At 48.3% G+C, this 16,477-nt stretch overlaps 1 protein-coding gene across 1 annotated transcript in view; it reads left to right on the plus strand.

Moving 5' to 3' along the window:
• Nucleotides 1–16,477, plus strand: part of LOC107110907 (glutamate receptor ionotropic, delta-2-like) — a 1,200,243-nt gene that overhangs the window by 1,013,931 nt on the left and 169,835 nt on the right. Inside the window, 1 exon segment of the mRNA XM_015411751.1 lies at nucleotides 2,800–2,995. Coding sequence (XP_015267237.1) covers nucleotides 2,800–2,995 — 196 coding nt within the window.

Consider the following 16,477-nt stretch of genomic DNA (forward strand, 5'->3'; position numbering starts at 1 on the left):
ACTGTTTCTCCCTCCCGCACCCAGGTCTCGGTCACACACGCCAGGTCTGCATGCTGGTCCTGGACAAAGTCCCGGAGGGTTGTAGCTTTGTTGTTAACAGACCTGGCATTAAACAACACCAGTGACGGAGGGGGGTTCTTCCTCTTGGCCCCACTGCCAGCCATCGTTGGGATGGGACGAAGGCTGGAAGGGCGCCGAGCTACTCTGCTTCTCTGCGTCCTTCCCTTACAAATTCGCCTAGGCCCACCGCACTTCCTCCGCCCCCAGAGCACCGGAATTTGCTGTCCAGCCATTTAAACCCCCTGGTGGCCTCCGCAGTACTTCAGGCCGACCAGAGGTCAACTACCAGAGTGCAGCAATACCCCACAGTGCAATCAGCTCGAATTAACTTTGGCTGCTACTAACAAGACTCCTATAAGTGCTATACGACTAATCACCAACCAATCACACTCTCATACAACACTCACTCACACACTCTACTCCTAGCAGCCAATTCCTAACACCTCTCCAACAAACTGATTATCATGAAGACCTTGCCGCCTCTCCCGCTTCCAAGGGCATGATTGTTAAGGCCCTCTAGTCCGTCCAGCACACGACCGTCCGGTAGTCGCCTCCAGGTTCCCAGCTTCTCTCTAGAGGAGAAGGGAACCAGCTGTCTTCCGCCAGCGTCTGTTCCTCGGGCCCTCCACCGGCAACTCTCTAGGTGCCCCAGGCAGCTCCACTCCTTGCTCTCTAGTGTCACTAACGTCCTCCTATCAAGATCTTTGCCCTCCCGACCGTTCAGCTGTTTTCCGTTCGGCGGCCCGTCTTTGTGGGCGGAGGTTCTTAACAGCCCCCGCCAGGCTGGCTGGGCTCCTATAGCCAGCCCCTCGGATGGAGTCAGGCACCACCCGCCTTCGTCCAGCTCTCCAATTTCTCCAGGGGGCCTTGCAAGAGGGGAGGGACCTTCCCCCAACCCCTCCGCCGATGTCCGCGGGCCCACCGCCGGGGAAAGCTGCGCCCCCACACTCTCGACCACCAGGCACAGATAGCAGAAAAAGGAAAAGGAAGGACAAGCGGGGGGGGGGGAACGCAGGAGACAAGCAGCCGTGGAAGGCAGGGATACCAAGAAAGCGGGTGCTGGCGGTGCGAGAAGGGGGGGGGACTCGCCGGCCTTCACTCCCCACTAGTCCCACAACACACCCGGCAGTCCCTGGCGGTCTCCAGCGTCCTCCGCAGCCTGCCTCCCGGCTCGCCAGCCGCTCGTTGTTACCGCTCGTTGTTCTTAGCGCCAGCAGAGGGGGGGGAGCCTCCACCGGGGGCCCCCCTTCCCCACGCCACACCCACACAGGGCGCCTCAGCGGCTCGCCCCTGCGTCGCTCCACGATCCGTCTCCAAAAACACTCGTCAGCGTTACCGCCCCGCTCCTCAAGGCCCCCCAAAGCACCAGTCCTCGTCCTCCACGATCCGTCTCCAAAAACACTCGTTGTCAGCGTTACCACCCCGCTCCTCAAGGCCCCCCAAAGCACCAGTCCTCGTCCTCGGCGTTGGCCTGCGCGGCGTGCGTTGTTTCGGGCTGCCAGCGTTCTCCGTGCCGCTGGGTCGTCCCCGGCCTCTGCGACAGCCTCCCGGCAAGCTGCAGCCCCGCTCCGCGGCTCCGCCGCTTCGGTCAGGCCACTCGCGCTGTTTCCAGGCCAGTCGGCCTCCGGTAGGTGATAGAGGTAGTAAAAATAGAGGTAGTAAAAATATCGCCCCGACCCGCCTGCACACGGGGTTAGAGGCACGGCAAAGGAGGTAAAGGCTATAGATGACACTTGGCATCATACCGTCCCGTTCTCCAAGCCACAGAGCATGTTAAACGATGTTAGAAGCCCAAGTTTGCAGGAGCGTGCTCGACAAGCTCTGCCGCCGTCGCCATCTTGCTTGTAAATTGCGCATACTGAGAAGGGGGGAAACAACGGCACGGAGTCGGGATGGCCTGATCAGACCATCCCAACGCCATGAGAGCACGCTGGAGCAGTCAAGCAAGGGAAAGTCTGTCAGTGGCTGTAGCAACCCGTTTGCTACTGGACTTTCCCCTGTGTCTTTTTACTCCCCTTCTGCGGTGGAGCAAAATGAGTTGCCGACGGGTGCGGGGCGCTTCCCAGATGTTCGTGTCTGATCGTGCCCTTTAAATCCGCCCAGCACCCACACCTATGGTGCAGCTAATTGTGCGTGTGATCGTGCTCTCAGTGTCTATTTTGTAGTAGGTGAGCAGCAGGAAGGGCAGTGGGAGGAGACAGAGACCATCACGTAATGTAACTGATGGGGGCTTTTTTCAACCAGAATACAAAATCTTTGCAGTAGGCATTTTTGTGTGTGACATTTCCACTTTTTACTGACCACTACACTTATGAGCTTTGTTTCTATAATTTTTTGCTATTCTGTTTGCTTTAATTTTGCTATGATTGTGTGAGCAACCTTGGTGGAAGGTAGATTAGTTAAATACATTACTTCCTTAAAAACGCTTCTTCCTCACCCCCCACCACAACCTTTAAAAGAAAATGCCTGGCACTACCCTTGTAGGTCTGGCTTGTTTGAAAAAAGCCATTCTCTTTCTATCCTGCCTCATTCCTCAGCTCCATAGTTTCCCTTGTGCCGTATACTATAAAGGCAATTCTCTTCACCGTTCTCTGATGTCTAAGAATAAAATAAAGCAAAATAAATAATTTTAAAAATTGACTTGACAGCTGCCATCATCCATGTTGCCCTTTTCTTGCCGGTAGATTGAAAATATGGAATCCATGTCTCATGCATTTCTTATCTCTTCCAACACTTAAGGTCTATCCAGGATCTCTCCAGGCAGACCGATATTCCTTATGGCACTGTTTTGGATTCTGCAGTCTATGAGCATGTGCGGGTAAAGGGGATGAATCCTTTTGAGAAGAACAACATGTATTCCAAACTATGGCAGATGATTAACCGAAGTAATGGCTCCGAGAATAATGTGCAGGAATCCCAAGCAGGCATTCAAAAGGTAAAATCCACAGTCTACCTATGTGTGTGTGTGTGTGTGTGCGCGTGCGTGCGTGCACACGCACGCATGTGATGAAGTATTATGAATGTTCTCTCTGTTGTGTTAGATCTGGGAAGGTTCCACTTACACATGCAAATAATCACTTGATTTGTAGTCCTCAAGAAATAATCATGTATATGTGAACCACTAGCTCTGTGTGAACTCACAGTTCTAGTTTCTACATGTTTGGAACTGAAAAGTAATATTCCTCTTCCTGCCTGTTTCATTACCCGTGTCTGCAAAAATGTATTTTTCAGTTACTGGATGCTACACAATTTTCCTCTGTTGAAAGGTTACATGCACGTTTCAGAAGAAACCTAAAAAGAGGCAAAAAAAACATTTTGATGTTTTTGTTGTTGTTGTCAAACAGAGGCTAGATGGCCATCTGACAGCAATGCTGATTCCATGAACTTAGGCAGATCATGAGAGGGAGGGCAGGAAAAGCCACATCAGGCCCTTTCTTACACATCCAGGGAAATGCTGATTGCCACTTTGGGGTCAGGAAGCAATTTTTCTACATGCCATTTTGGTTGGAGATCCTACAGGTTCTTTATCATCTTCTGGGTGTGGAACAGCAGTCACTGGGGGTGTGGGGCAGAGGTATTTGTGAATTTCCAGCATTGTGCAGGAGGTTGGACTAGATGACCCCAGTGTCCCTTCCAACTCTATGATTCTAAGTCACAGCTGACGTATAGTGACTATGTGGGGTTTTCAAGGCAAGATACGTTCAGAGGTGGCTTGTCATTGCCTGGCTGTATAAGCAGCCCTGGACTCCCTGGTGGCCTCCCATCCAAATACTAACCAGGGCCGACCTTTCTTAGCTTCTGAAATCTGACGAGATCAGGCTGGTGTGGGCTATCCGTTGCTTGCAAAAGTGTGTGTGTGTACATGTGTGTGTGTACATGCATTAGTGCTCAATGAGATCTTTCTAAGCAGGGAAATAGCGGAACCCTGGTTTGTCGAGTCTGGCTACTGCCCAAACTTCTTTGGGGCAGAGTTCCCGGGTGTTCTTAGTTGGGAATCACTCCACAGGCACAAGCATCATCATGCATGTGTAGCGTTCCCCAAGGAAAAAGAAACTAAGTTTTTGTATCAGTCTGTTTGCTCATGCTATTATTTAGAGAGAAATCACAAACCTTTCACCCCCCTTTTCTCATCCAGTTCAAAGTTTTGTTTCTGTCAAAGCCCAGAGATAATATTTTCTGTGGTATTGACTTTTTTCCTTATATTGAAATTCACTTGCTGAAATATTTGACGCATCCTTGGTGCAGTGACATTTGATAGGAGCGCAGAAAGAAGGTTGAAATGGGGGGGGGGAGGCTATTATGAAGCCCAATTCTGCTGGGGTCTCTCTTGATAACAAAAGATCAGCACAAGGAGGGGGAAATGGCTTTAAAAAGCCACAATTCTTTCCTTTATTAATACTGTCCCATCAACCCAGGTTCACTAGAGATTCAGTTGCATGAAAGAAGAAGGTGAGCAGAGTATTAAAATGTACTCAGGATACACTGGCAGAAGTCTCAAGAGAGAGAATATCTTTGATATGTACATTTCTAAAGAATAGGAAAGAAAAGGACAAAGCCAAGAGAAGGGGGTGTTTGGAGTAAATATTTCTGGGCCAGTTTGCAAGTGAGGGGAGGGCTGTTTTTCCTTTCAGAAATTCATAGGAGGGTGAGAAGCTTGAAGAAAAATAGGAATTAGAAAGTATAAACCAAAGATCTGTGCTCACTGATGCCCTTTAGCTGAGGCAAGGGGGTAGCGTAGCACAGTGGCAGGTAATTCCACATTAAATTCCTGGAGACATGGCATTTGGCTGTCTTTAAAATGACAGAAGCCGAATTGCTCTGCTGTTGTGATGGTTTTTAAATATCCCTTTGCTTTGTTTTCCACCAGTAAGCCACTGTGAGTTATGGTATCGAAGAACTAAGGATTAGCATAGCAATGCCCCCCAGTCCCATTCACTGTATCCAAGTAGATTCTAGGGTAAATTCTAGCTAGATCTGAATCTGTTCTTATGTTTAAAAATACAGCAACAAATACCAAAACCGAAACCTGTATAATTTCAATACTAAACCAGCATCCATTAAAGTTCAAATTAACCCATACTTTCACAAAAAAAGCCTTCAAACCATGGAAAGCTATCAGAGGCCGGGTCGGATAATCTGCAGGGGAACGGAGGCTTTTAGCTACGGAGAATAAAGAAGCGCTATAGTGTGATCTCACGCTCCCCCGCGGCTCCAGCCTCCGGCCGTCAGCAACCAATCAGACCAGCGAGGCAACACAGCAGGACCGTGTTTGTGCGCATGTGCCTGACGCGGATGGCTACTGGATGCAACGGGCTACCAGCGCGTCTCCAATCAGAGGCCTGCCCACACTGCACATTAACTGAAAGATACTACATTGAAGCAGGTAGTTTTTAACTCCAGGTTTTCTGCGGGAACCCATGGGTTGGCTGCGGGTGCGCTCCACTTGCCAGATGTGGCGGTGTGATCGCACCCAAATAATCCGCCCACCACCCATGGCTCTCCCGCAGCTACATCCGTGTGTGAACAGGGCCAGAGGCCATCAAAGGACTAGCAGAATGAAGCCAGTGCAGGAGGTAGGGAACCTCCAAATGAGAGAATTCCACAATGATGGGGCAGCTGCTGAAAAGGCCCTGTTCCAGATGGACCAGTCTGCTCCTGCCTCTGATAATGTTCTGCACAAAGTCTCAGTGGCATACCTTGAGATAGGAATACCACCTCAGGTTCTCTGGGCCCAGACTGTTTTGTTTTGGGTACACCTTGAACTGAGTTTTGAAGACATATTGGCAACTAGTGAAGTTGTCGAAGATCTGTATCATGTGTTTCTGTACACCCCTGAGAAAGACAGGCAGCAGCATTTTGTACCAGTTGAAATTTCTGGATAGGCTCAAAGGGCAACACCCCCCTCCCCCGATAGTAGTACAGTATCCATTTGTTGGTACCCTTTTTCTTCAGCATTGCTCCTGTGTTTACTTGGGTGGGGATCTGATCTCCTGAGCCTCTTTCTGTAAGGCTTCATTGTTTAAGAATTTCCTGGTTCTTTCCTAGCAGAACTGAAGAATGACCATTGTTTGCACTGTATTTAATACAGGTGGCGCTTGTATATCATACCTCATATTGTACCCTATTGTATATTTCTGCTTCAGTGTGTTTGGAACAGCGTCTGTGACTGACAAGAATAAAGGTTCTATAGAACTGAATTGACTTTCCAGGCATCGTTTATATCCAGGGGTAGGATGTGAGATGTATTTATTTTTATCATTCTCAGATTTTTCCCCCCAGCTTTATATGTGAAAGGTATTGCAGTGTCTGTCAAAGAAATTGGCCTTTATCCAGGCACATGGTTGAAGGAGGCAACAATTTCTTTGCTCCCATTTCTCCCTTGTTATCTCTGTATCTTTCCTTTTCTGCATTGGCACTCACCTCGGTCCTTACATTTTCTTCACCTTTGTTTTGATATACAACAAATATGCACTTATACCTTCTTGCACAAATATGAGAAAAACAAGGAAAGATAGGAAGCAATGGCTTTTTGGCAAAGCCTTACCAGATCCATTATCCTGTCATCTCTGTGTGCTCCTTCTCTACCTTGCCACATATTCCCCCCTACTAATGTTTGCCACCCAACACTTCCATTCCTCAACTCCTGTGTTGTTCACCTAACAAACTCTCTAAATCAGTTTTGTAAATAGCCCATGGCGAGTAAAAACTTCCTCTAGGCAATTGTAAATTGGAATGTGCAGGACTGTGACATGAAGGCTCTGGTGGTGGAAAATGCCATCAAGTCACAGCTGGCTTATGGTGACCCCAGAGGTTTTTCAAGGCAATAGTTGTTCAGAGGTGATTTACTGTTGCTTGTGTCTGCATAGCAAACCTGGTATTCCTGAGGGGGCTCTCATCCAAATACCAACCAGGCCTGACCCTGCTTAGCTTGAGATCTGATGTGATCAGGCTCTCTTGGCATATCCAGGTCGGGGCATGTAGGCTCTGCACAGGCAATTTGGGATCCAGCTTTTAGCTAAAGCTATTTGTGCAGAGGCAGGCTTGGGGGGGGAAATTGTGGGCTAATGATTTTTGTAGGCTTATTTGCAAAGGAGCTGTAGATAGAGGCTGTGTTACAGTTATGCTCTGTGGCACATGCTGTTGGTGCTACGTCGGCATTACACTTTATGCAATGAACTGTCAGTGCCATGCTAAGGAAGGGTTACACCCTTCTAAATGAAGTCAGTGGTCCTAGAAGGATATAACCTGCTTAGGATGGCACTGTGTGGATCTAACCTAAACCACTCTGCTTATTAATGCTTGTATTCCGGTCCATTAAACAGGAAAATGAACAGGTTCCCCATTGGGAATTGCTCATATCAATGATCCCATAAAGCTGAATGACGTTCCAGTTATCCCACTTGACAATAATTGATGGTAGGAAGATAGGAAATATCAGTGAACCATCCAGTAACAAGTGAACTCAGATGTCTTCTGCATTGTAAACCTAATTCCTTTAAACAAACTGTCACTTGAGGTAATTGGTTTCCACCATCATTTGACTTTCTGTTCACTCAAAGTGACTTATAAAAGCAACATTAGGTTGCAGTAAACAAATACAAAATATACCCACAATACAAAAAACACCTTAATATCCTGCAGCCTTTCCAAAGCTCACTGGTACACTTTAGCCTCCTCAAACCATTGCATTTCTTACAGAAAATAGCAGAAGCTGGTGTTCCCCATGCCTCTTCAGGCATGCCATTCCAAAGCCATGGTCCTGCCACCTTGCCAGAATACAGCACACCAAACTGAGAAAGAGTACCCTGAGGAGAAGGGTATCTGAAGAACTGGTCCATTCGTTATGAGAGTCCCAGGCACTAAAAGGCTTTAAAGCAACTTGATTTGAGCCCAGAGTCAATACAAATGGTGTTATATACAGGAGGAGGAGGAGGAAGAGATTGGATTTATACCCCTCCCTTCACTCAGAGTGGCTTACAAACTCCTTTCCCTTCCTCTCCCTACAACGGACACCATGTGAGGTAGGTGGGGCTAAGAGAGCTCTTTCCAGAACTGTCCTTGAGAGAAAAGCTCTGACATAACTATGGCTTGCCCAAGGTCATCCAGCAGCTGCAAGTGGAGGAGTGGGGAATCAAACCCAGTTCTCCCAGATTAGAGTCCGCACACTTAACCAGTACACCAAACTAGCTAACCCCAGACAAAAGCCTGGCCTCTGCATTTTGTACCTATTGAAGCACCTCATGGTCTTCAAGGGCAGCCCCATATTATAGCAGTCTATTCTAGAAGTTGTAGTGGCATGGATCACCATGGTTAGATCAGCACAGCCTATGTAAGGGACTTACAGTGAACGTGTAACTGAACAAAGCCACTTCTAGCAACAGTGGCAACCTGTTTCTCCAACAACGAGGCTGGGTCCAGGAGCACCTATGAACTCTTAGCTGAGCTGCTCCAAAGGTGACAGATTAGTCCCTGCCAAAATCTCTGCCTTCCCAACCAACATCACCTCCATTTTGTCTCAGTTCAGTTTCAGCATGTTCAATTGACCACAGCTTCAGGGCAATGGTCCTGGAAAGTCATAGCACCTTTCTGAGGCCTTGATAAAGAAATGTAGAGTTGAGTGTCATCAACATCCTGGTGACAGTAAACTCCAAATCTACGGATGATCTCAATGTGCAGCTGTCTTCCCCTACCCTGCAGCTTTCTCAGCCCAAGTTTTTAATCTTACAAATGAACAGCCAGGAAAAAACCTTACTAACTAGCAGCTCATGCCATATCTAGACAGAGAATGAGCCACTGGAACAAACCCTTTTTCCAGCTCCACCTTTCTGCATCCTGCTTTGTTAAAAAATTGAAAGATTTGTTGATATCCTGAGATTTGTTGATATGCTGAGCATATTTGCTAAGACCAAAGGCATGTTTGCTTAAACAATCCAAGGCAAAACAAATCACTCGGAGGGCACAAACAGATGTGACAGGGATCATAGATCTTCATCTGGATGAAAAAGGCAAATTGCTCACATAGCCCAGATTCAAGTTGGGGAAACACTAGGGAAAGGAGAGAGGAGCGAACACTTCACCCTGTTGAATCGTGCTCATCAGATTCAGGATCCTTGTGTGTTTCTGTCCCGGGATCGGCCGGGACTGCCCTGCCGCACCCCCGGGGGCGCCGGGAGCGACGCCCCCGGGATACCTACCTGGTTCAGAGGGCCCTCGCCGTCCCGGGGAGGGCGGCGAACTTCACCTGGCAGCAGGGCACCCCGTGAGTGGAGAGAGAGTGGCAGCTAGCTCGGCAGGGCCGGGACCGGGCGGGGAGGAAGCGCGGCAAGCGCAGACGGGAGAGGGTGGGGACTGGAGGGGCGGGTCGGCGTCTGTGCCTTTGGGCGGGGGCGGAGCCCAGTTGCTGGGGCTTGTGGGTGAGCCGAGGGGAATAAAGGAGCGGCCGGAGCAAGCCGAGGAGGACTCGCTGGACTGGCTGCAAGCCTGGCAAGGCTACTGAGCAACGCAGAGAGAAAGTCAGTTAGCACAGGCGAAAGACGGCAGTTCCAGACAGACCCAAAAGAAGAGAGGAGTGACGGAACTCCCCTCAGGGTCTGTGTCTGAGGCACGCTCCTTTTCCCCTCCTCCTCCCGCAGTAGCCTCAGCATCTCCCCGCGGTCCACGGGAACCGTCTTCCGGACAAGGGAAGACACGGCGGAGGGTCCAGACCCCGGGCGGGAGCCAGCGGCACCTCACAGTTTCTTAATGTGTTTCTCTTTTAAATGCCAATAAACGGCACAGGGAGCCAGGTTTTGACTCACAAAACCAAGCAAGGATTGAAGGGCTCAATCTCCTTCCCCTTTTCATGTACCCCCAATCTAAATTGGGGTTATGCACACATGATTTCGATTTAGATTTAACTGCTATATTACCTGCTTCCTTAACTCTTCTCTCATAGCACTTCCTTTACAGGCTGTAAAGGTCACATACTTCTTCTGTAACTATTTCCTACCTACAACATATTACAATATTTCCATATTCGTATTTTCTGATCTAAGAGCTGGCTAGAAGTGCTGGAGGAGATCCATGATCAAGATCTCCCTGTGGAGTGCTTAAGAGCAGCAGACTCTAATCTGGAGAACCGGGTTTGATTCCCCACTCCTCCCCCACATGAAGCCTGCTGGGTGACCTTGGGCCAGTCACAGTTCTCTCAAAAGTCTCTCAGCTTCACCTACCTCGCAAGGTGCCTGTGGTGGGGAGAGGAAGGGAAAGGTGATTGTAAATCACTTTGAGACTCCTTAGGAGAGAAAAACGGGATATAAAAACCAGCTCTTTTTCTCTTTCCCATCCTTGCTGGGGCTGTGGGAGGAGGTGCTTACCTTTTCCTCTCAGGGCCAGGGCCCCATCTAAATGATCTCCTGAAGCTGCTATTAGCCCTGCCAGGGGGCAAATACAAACGCCAGCATAAATTTGCATAGCAGGCTCAATTTGGAGCAGTGAATGGCAGGAGGAAAGGGGTAAGTATTCCTTCATCTGCATGCCTCTTCCCAGATCAGATTTGCAGCGACAGGCGGCTTCTTTGTGGGTTTGTTTTGTTTTAAGTGGGTGATCCTGATAGTAGGCTTTCTGTATCATGTCTACCTTGGCTTTGTAAGACTGAGTTATGAATTCAGAATTCCCTGGATGAGTTTCAGCACTACCAGACACACATTAGGTGCAGCACAGGTTAACACCTACTTTTGTTGTTGTTGTTCAGTCGCACAGTCGAGTCCGACTCTTCGCGACCCCATGGACCAGATCACGCCAGGCCTTGCTGTCTTCCGCCGTCCTCTGAAGTTTGCTCAATTTCATGTTTGTTGCATCTATGACACTGTCTAACCATCTCATCCTTTGCTGTCTCCGTCTTCTTTGACCTCCAGTCTTTCCCAGCATCAGGGACTTCTCCAGTGAGTGCTCCCTTCTCATTTGGTGGCCAAAGTATTTGAGCTTCTGTTTCATTATCTGGCCTTCCAGGGAACAGTCAGGGTTGATTTCTTTTAGGATTGACTGATTTGATCTTCTTGCAGTCCAAGGGACTCTCAAGAGTCTTCTCCAGCACCATAGTTCAAAAGAATCTATTCTTCGGCGCTCGGCCTTCCTTATAGTCCAACTCTCGCAGCCATACATGACTACTGGGAATACCATTGCTTTGATCATGCGGACTTTTGTTGGCAGGGTGATGTCTCTACTTTTTATCATGCTGTTTAGGTTCGCCATCGCTTTCCTCCCAAGGAGCAGGCGTCTTTTAATTTCATGGCTGCTGTCACAGTCTGCAGTGATTTGGGATCCCAGGAACATGAAGTCTGTCACTACTTCCACGACTTCCCCTTCTATTTGCCAAGGAGTGATGGGGCCAGATGCCATGATCTTAGTTGTTGTTGTTTTTACAAGATTATTATTGTAGAGGCCCTTAAAAGAGAGGGTGCTCTCTCCCCCAGACTTCCTCTCTCTCTCTGGTATGCAGCCGTCTTAGGAAGCCAGGGGTGGGGGTGCCCCCCTTGCCCCCTCCCACTTCTGGTAGAGTGCCACCAGCTCAGGGTTTGTCAAAGCTCCCCCTACACCAGAGGAAGAAACCAAAGGAGAACCTTACATTAGCGTTGCTGAGTAGCAAGGCAATGAGTAAGGAAAGTATGCAAGGTTTGGCTGGAAGAATACAAACCTTCAATGGTATTGGAGACAACATAGAATTTAGTTATATTTACATGCGTCTGTCATAGACAATTTATGTTGACCCTACATGTAATCATTATATAAACCGATAGTGTAAGAAGTAATATAACAGCTAGTACAAAGATGTAAAGAGTCCCCCCCCCCATTTGTATGTTTTGTGTGATTGATTGTTTTTTGTATGTTTATATGTTTGTTTGAGTTATCAAAATAAACTAAATTTATATCGGAAAGCACACAAGGTTCTTCAGTGAAATAACTTTATTACTGCAAGGCATAGCTCATGGTAACTCCAAGACAGATTTAGGTACCGCTAAGCAAATTAAAAAGAACATGAAAGAAAGGTCACTGGCTAGTTAACTTACAGTTCTTGGACATCTGGTCCAGCCTCAGAGGGGAGGTTGGCTGTTGATTGCAGATTACGTTCCCCGGGGCCAGACCTGTAAACAGTATCCTCCTTCATCACTCTCTTCTATCGTCTCTCCTTATCTATCAACAGCAACACACCCGAATTTCTTACTAACTGATCCATAAACGAAGGCCCCGCTCTCACGTGGGCTCCTGGGACATTAGCCAATCTGAGTGCCATGCCCCTGGCCTCAAGCCCACCATAACATGGACCCTCCAGTCAAAAGGTCAAAGCTAGTGAGTTTTCCCTTTGGGTTGTAAATGATCCTCTCGATCTGGTGCAGTGTATCTTCCCTGTAGGCTGCCAGTCTCTGGGCTGCCAACTCAGCATTTCATCTCCATAACTGTCACAGCATATTTTGCCCATCTGCCTCTCATACACAACAATTAATAACAATCATATCCATTCATCTTTGACATATTATAGTCCCAAATATCCTTTACTACAGCTCATTTGCTTTTACCTGATATACCTTTAGTCTACAGGCTTGGGGCAGTGTCCCCTCAAAAGTGGTTCATTTCCTCTTCCCGAATCCCTGGTTGTCCAGGTGCGGGGCTGCCCCCAGACCCATCCACAGCAACTATCCTGGGTCTGCCAGTCTTACCTTGGGGAGAAATGCTGCCAAAGGAGCAGGAGCCAATTGCAGCCCCACGCTTGAGCATGCTGCCAGCCATAGAATGGGCCATCCCAGACTCAGTGACACCTCCAATGTCCAAAACAGGGCTGACGGCACAGGACCCAGCACCACAGCCACCTTCATCCTCAGAGGAACAACAGAGGCTGAGGAGGGGGTGGGGCCAGAGCCAGGTTCTACCATCAGATCCCGCGTCAATTTTTTTAGGCAGGAGCTCACCGCAACTCCAGCCGGTTCCTGCAGCAATCTCCCCTCACTGGCCAACGATGTCATCAGCCGACGTCGAGGAAATAGCAGCCTCCCAACTTACCCAGCAGTGGCCAGGCAGGACCACTGAGGCACAAGAAGGGGGAGGAGAGCCACCCCAGACAAGCCAGACTGAGGCTCAGAGTGGATTGGGGAGGGAGGGATGACCAGGGGAGAAGAATGGCCTTATGGGGCAGGGGGATTGGTCCAGGCAGGACCAAGGGGGAGTGAATAGGGACTTTGGAAGGGGTGAGGAACCTGACTGGGAAGGAGAAAGAGACACCGGGCCTGTTGTGAAGGCTGAGTGCCCCTAGGGGTTTGGGGAGGCCTGAAGTACTGCCACCCTTGGCCTCCCCATTTCAGAGGCGTGGAGAGACCCAGAAGAAGGGGGCATGATGGCAGAAGACAAAAGGGCCGTATCCGGTGAAGAGGGCACTCACACTTGTTTACATTTTAAAAAATATATTTTTACCATCGGGTTTTTACCATGTGATTCAGTGACATTGCTTCTGTTTTTTTGACACTGTTGACACCACCCTACACTTTCCCGCCCCCAGCTTCAACCAGTTGCCAGCTGGCAACCCTCTGTACCTCTCTTTTAGGATTGTACTGCATAGCATGGATCTATTGCCATCTTCCCCACCCCTCAGCTTGTTTGTTTGTTTGTTTACTTTATTTATACCCTGTATTTCTCCCCAATGGGAACCCAAAGCAGCTGACATTGTCCTTTTTTGCCTCAGTTTTATCCTCACAACAACCCTGTGAGGTAGGTTAGTCTGAGAGTGAGTGACTGGGCCAGGGTCATCCAGTGAGTTTCCATGGCATGAGTGGGGATTTGAACCCGGGTCTCCCAGATCCTAGTTCTACACTTTAACCACAGACACCACACTGGCTTTCCCAACATAGTTTCGAATCTCACCTCCCAGACTTCTGCTTGCAACATTTCTTCAAAGAATATAGATACATTAATGAAATCAACAGTGGATGTAGTACAATCAGCAAATCTCCCCCCCCTTTCCCCTGGATAGCTGATGGTATGCCATATTACAGAGATATGACTTCATCTAAGACTTCTGCTTATGGTAGCATCTGCACGTGTGGAGATAGTGGAGACAGAAAGCAATAATCTGGCACTAACACTTCAACCACATTTTATGTTTATGACCTAGTTAATATCCTTTTTAATTTTTTAGTCTGCTAAATAGCGCGTCGCTTCAAAGCTTCATGGCTATGACTACATACTTAGACCATATGGTACCTAGTGGTGTGTGAAAATACTGCCAATAATGCTAATCAATGTCATATCACCCCGTGACACCACTGGACCCAACACAGGGTATTATGAGGCCGCACCCAACGGGTTTTATGGTTTGGGATGAAGGGATCCTAGCAATTTTACCCTCACCCTCCCCCCACCGGGTGTACTCATGTCCCCGAACCATCACATTTCTGACTACAGGCCTGCGTCTGCAACTGAGTACTGCAGAATCATAATATTCTTAAATAATATGTTAATACATTTAACTGGGTATACAAAATATTTCGCCAGCAGGAGAACTGAATTACAGTTGAGTGAAATGAATCTCTTGAATTGCACAATAAAAAGAAACTTGTCTGAGCCTCTCAAGCCTAGGACATGAATATGCTAACTTCTACTCAGGTACTCAAACAATAGGAATAATGTTTGGCCCAGGGCTTTCTCTTTGCCTTTTTCTCCCTTATTCTAATTGGGATGGAGAAATGTTCCCTTCCAATTACTCTGTGGTTGCTTACATTGACTGGAGCGGGCAGCTGTTTATTATGTTGCTGATGCTGTCCTGTAGGGTTTTAATTAACCAATCAGCTAAGGCCATGCTGCTCATCAATGCTGTGAAGAAAATGGCTGGTGGCATTGACTCCAGATAGGGTGGACCAAAGTCTGTAAGAGGCCCAAGGGGGTAGGTTTAAAGATTTGCAGTACTGAGCCAGACAACAATTTGGATTGGGTGTAACGATAGCTATAGATGTGGGATTTGGCTGTTTCTGGAAAGCCCCCCCCCCCCCCGGGGGGGGGGGGTTGAGGTATAGGGCTCCATTACAGGAAAACAAATGCACAGTCCTCAATCCTACCTAAACAAGTCCTCTGTGCTTTACCCTATCCCCAAGCTACAATCAAAATGTAGGATGTAATTACCTGGAAGACTCCCAATGCGTGCTTCTGCTCTGCATGCCATGGTCTTTGTGTTCAGCTCCTTTACAAATTCCCCACAGGGCCTGAGATAGTAAATAGGGGAGTGTACCTGTCAGGCAACACAGAACTCAAACCAAGAGTCCTGGCTTCCTGCCGCCTGTGTCCTCGAGGCTACTGAAACAGTGTGCTGCAAAGAACATTGGATAAGGCTGGCATCCGACCATGATTGACTGCTGTCTGCACTGGAATCTTGCCGTGCAGGGACTATCATGCTCCTTTTCTTAGGCTGGTTTGCTGACCTTTATTTAAAAAGAGAACACCTGAGCCGGTTTTACCCATGAAAGGATGACAATAATGGCAGGAGATAGAGTGTAATGGCAGGGACTCAGTTAATTACTCTCAGCATTCCACAATTCAGGATACATCTGCCCATCCGTCTCCAATTTTGAAATATTTATTTCCTTCACTATGTTCTCCCCTGGAATTAAATCCAAACAAATGGTAACCATACAAACTAAGTGTTAAGTCGTGCGCTTAACAAAGAGTCGGAGAGTGATTTCAGCAAGAATGCGGTTTATTCTTCAGCTCAGTTACTTCTCCGTTACGGTACAACAATCGCCAGCCAGAACCCATCATCCGAACCAAGACATGCACTGGCTGCTCTATATTTAAACATTCCCGGCTAATGTAGCCACACCCACTGTACAATAAGCAACCTATGAGGTTGAAGCAATAAGGACCAATCACAAGCGATCCCGCTCTGCACGGTGATTGGCAAACATATTCTGGGCTAGGGCTCCTATTGGTTACATTAGGATCCTAGCCCAGGGCGAAGCTTAACATGGCATCTCAATGGCACAGTTCACAAGGCAGTTATATACATCTCAATACATAACAAATCCCGCCCCCCTAAGCAAAAACACTATGTACAATCATAATCGCTTAGGTACATTGGCGCTCTGCGCTATCTCTGAGACCTGCGTAGCTGTACAAGTTCAGGGCACCTTTCATTCTGGGGAGCATTGTACGACTCTGGGACCTCAGAGTCAGGAGCACTTCCATCACTAGCAATGGGTCTTTGAGTAGGGGTCTGCCCTGGCTCGCGGACAGTACTGGGGCCCTCGGGCACATCAGAACTCACCTCCGGAAGAGGTTGTGGAAGGTCCTCGGAATCAGGTAGCTCGGCAGGTTGCGAGGTGGGGCGGCCAGTCGCCCACCGCTGCCTCAACTGGTCCACATGTCGCCTCCATTTGCGCCCGTCCGCAAGCTGGACTAC

Source organism: Gekko japonicus, unplaced genomic scaffold (assembly GCF_001447785.1).
Source record: "Gekko japonicus isolate JY-2015 unplaced genomic scaffold, Gekko_japonicus_V1.1 scaffold229, whole genome shotgun sequence".
Lineage (NCBI taxonomy): Eukaryota > Metazoa > Chordata > Lepidosauria > Squamata > Gekkonidae > Gekko > Gekko japonicus.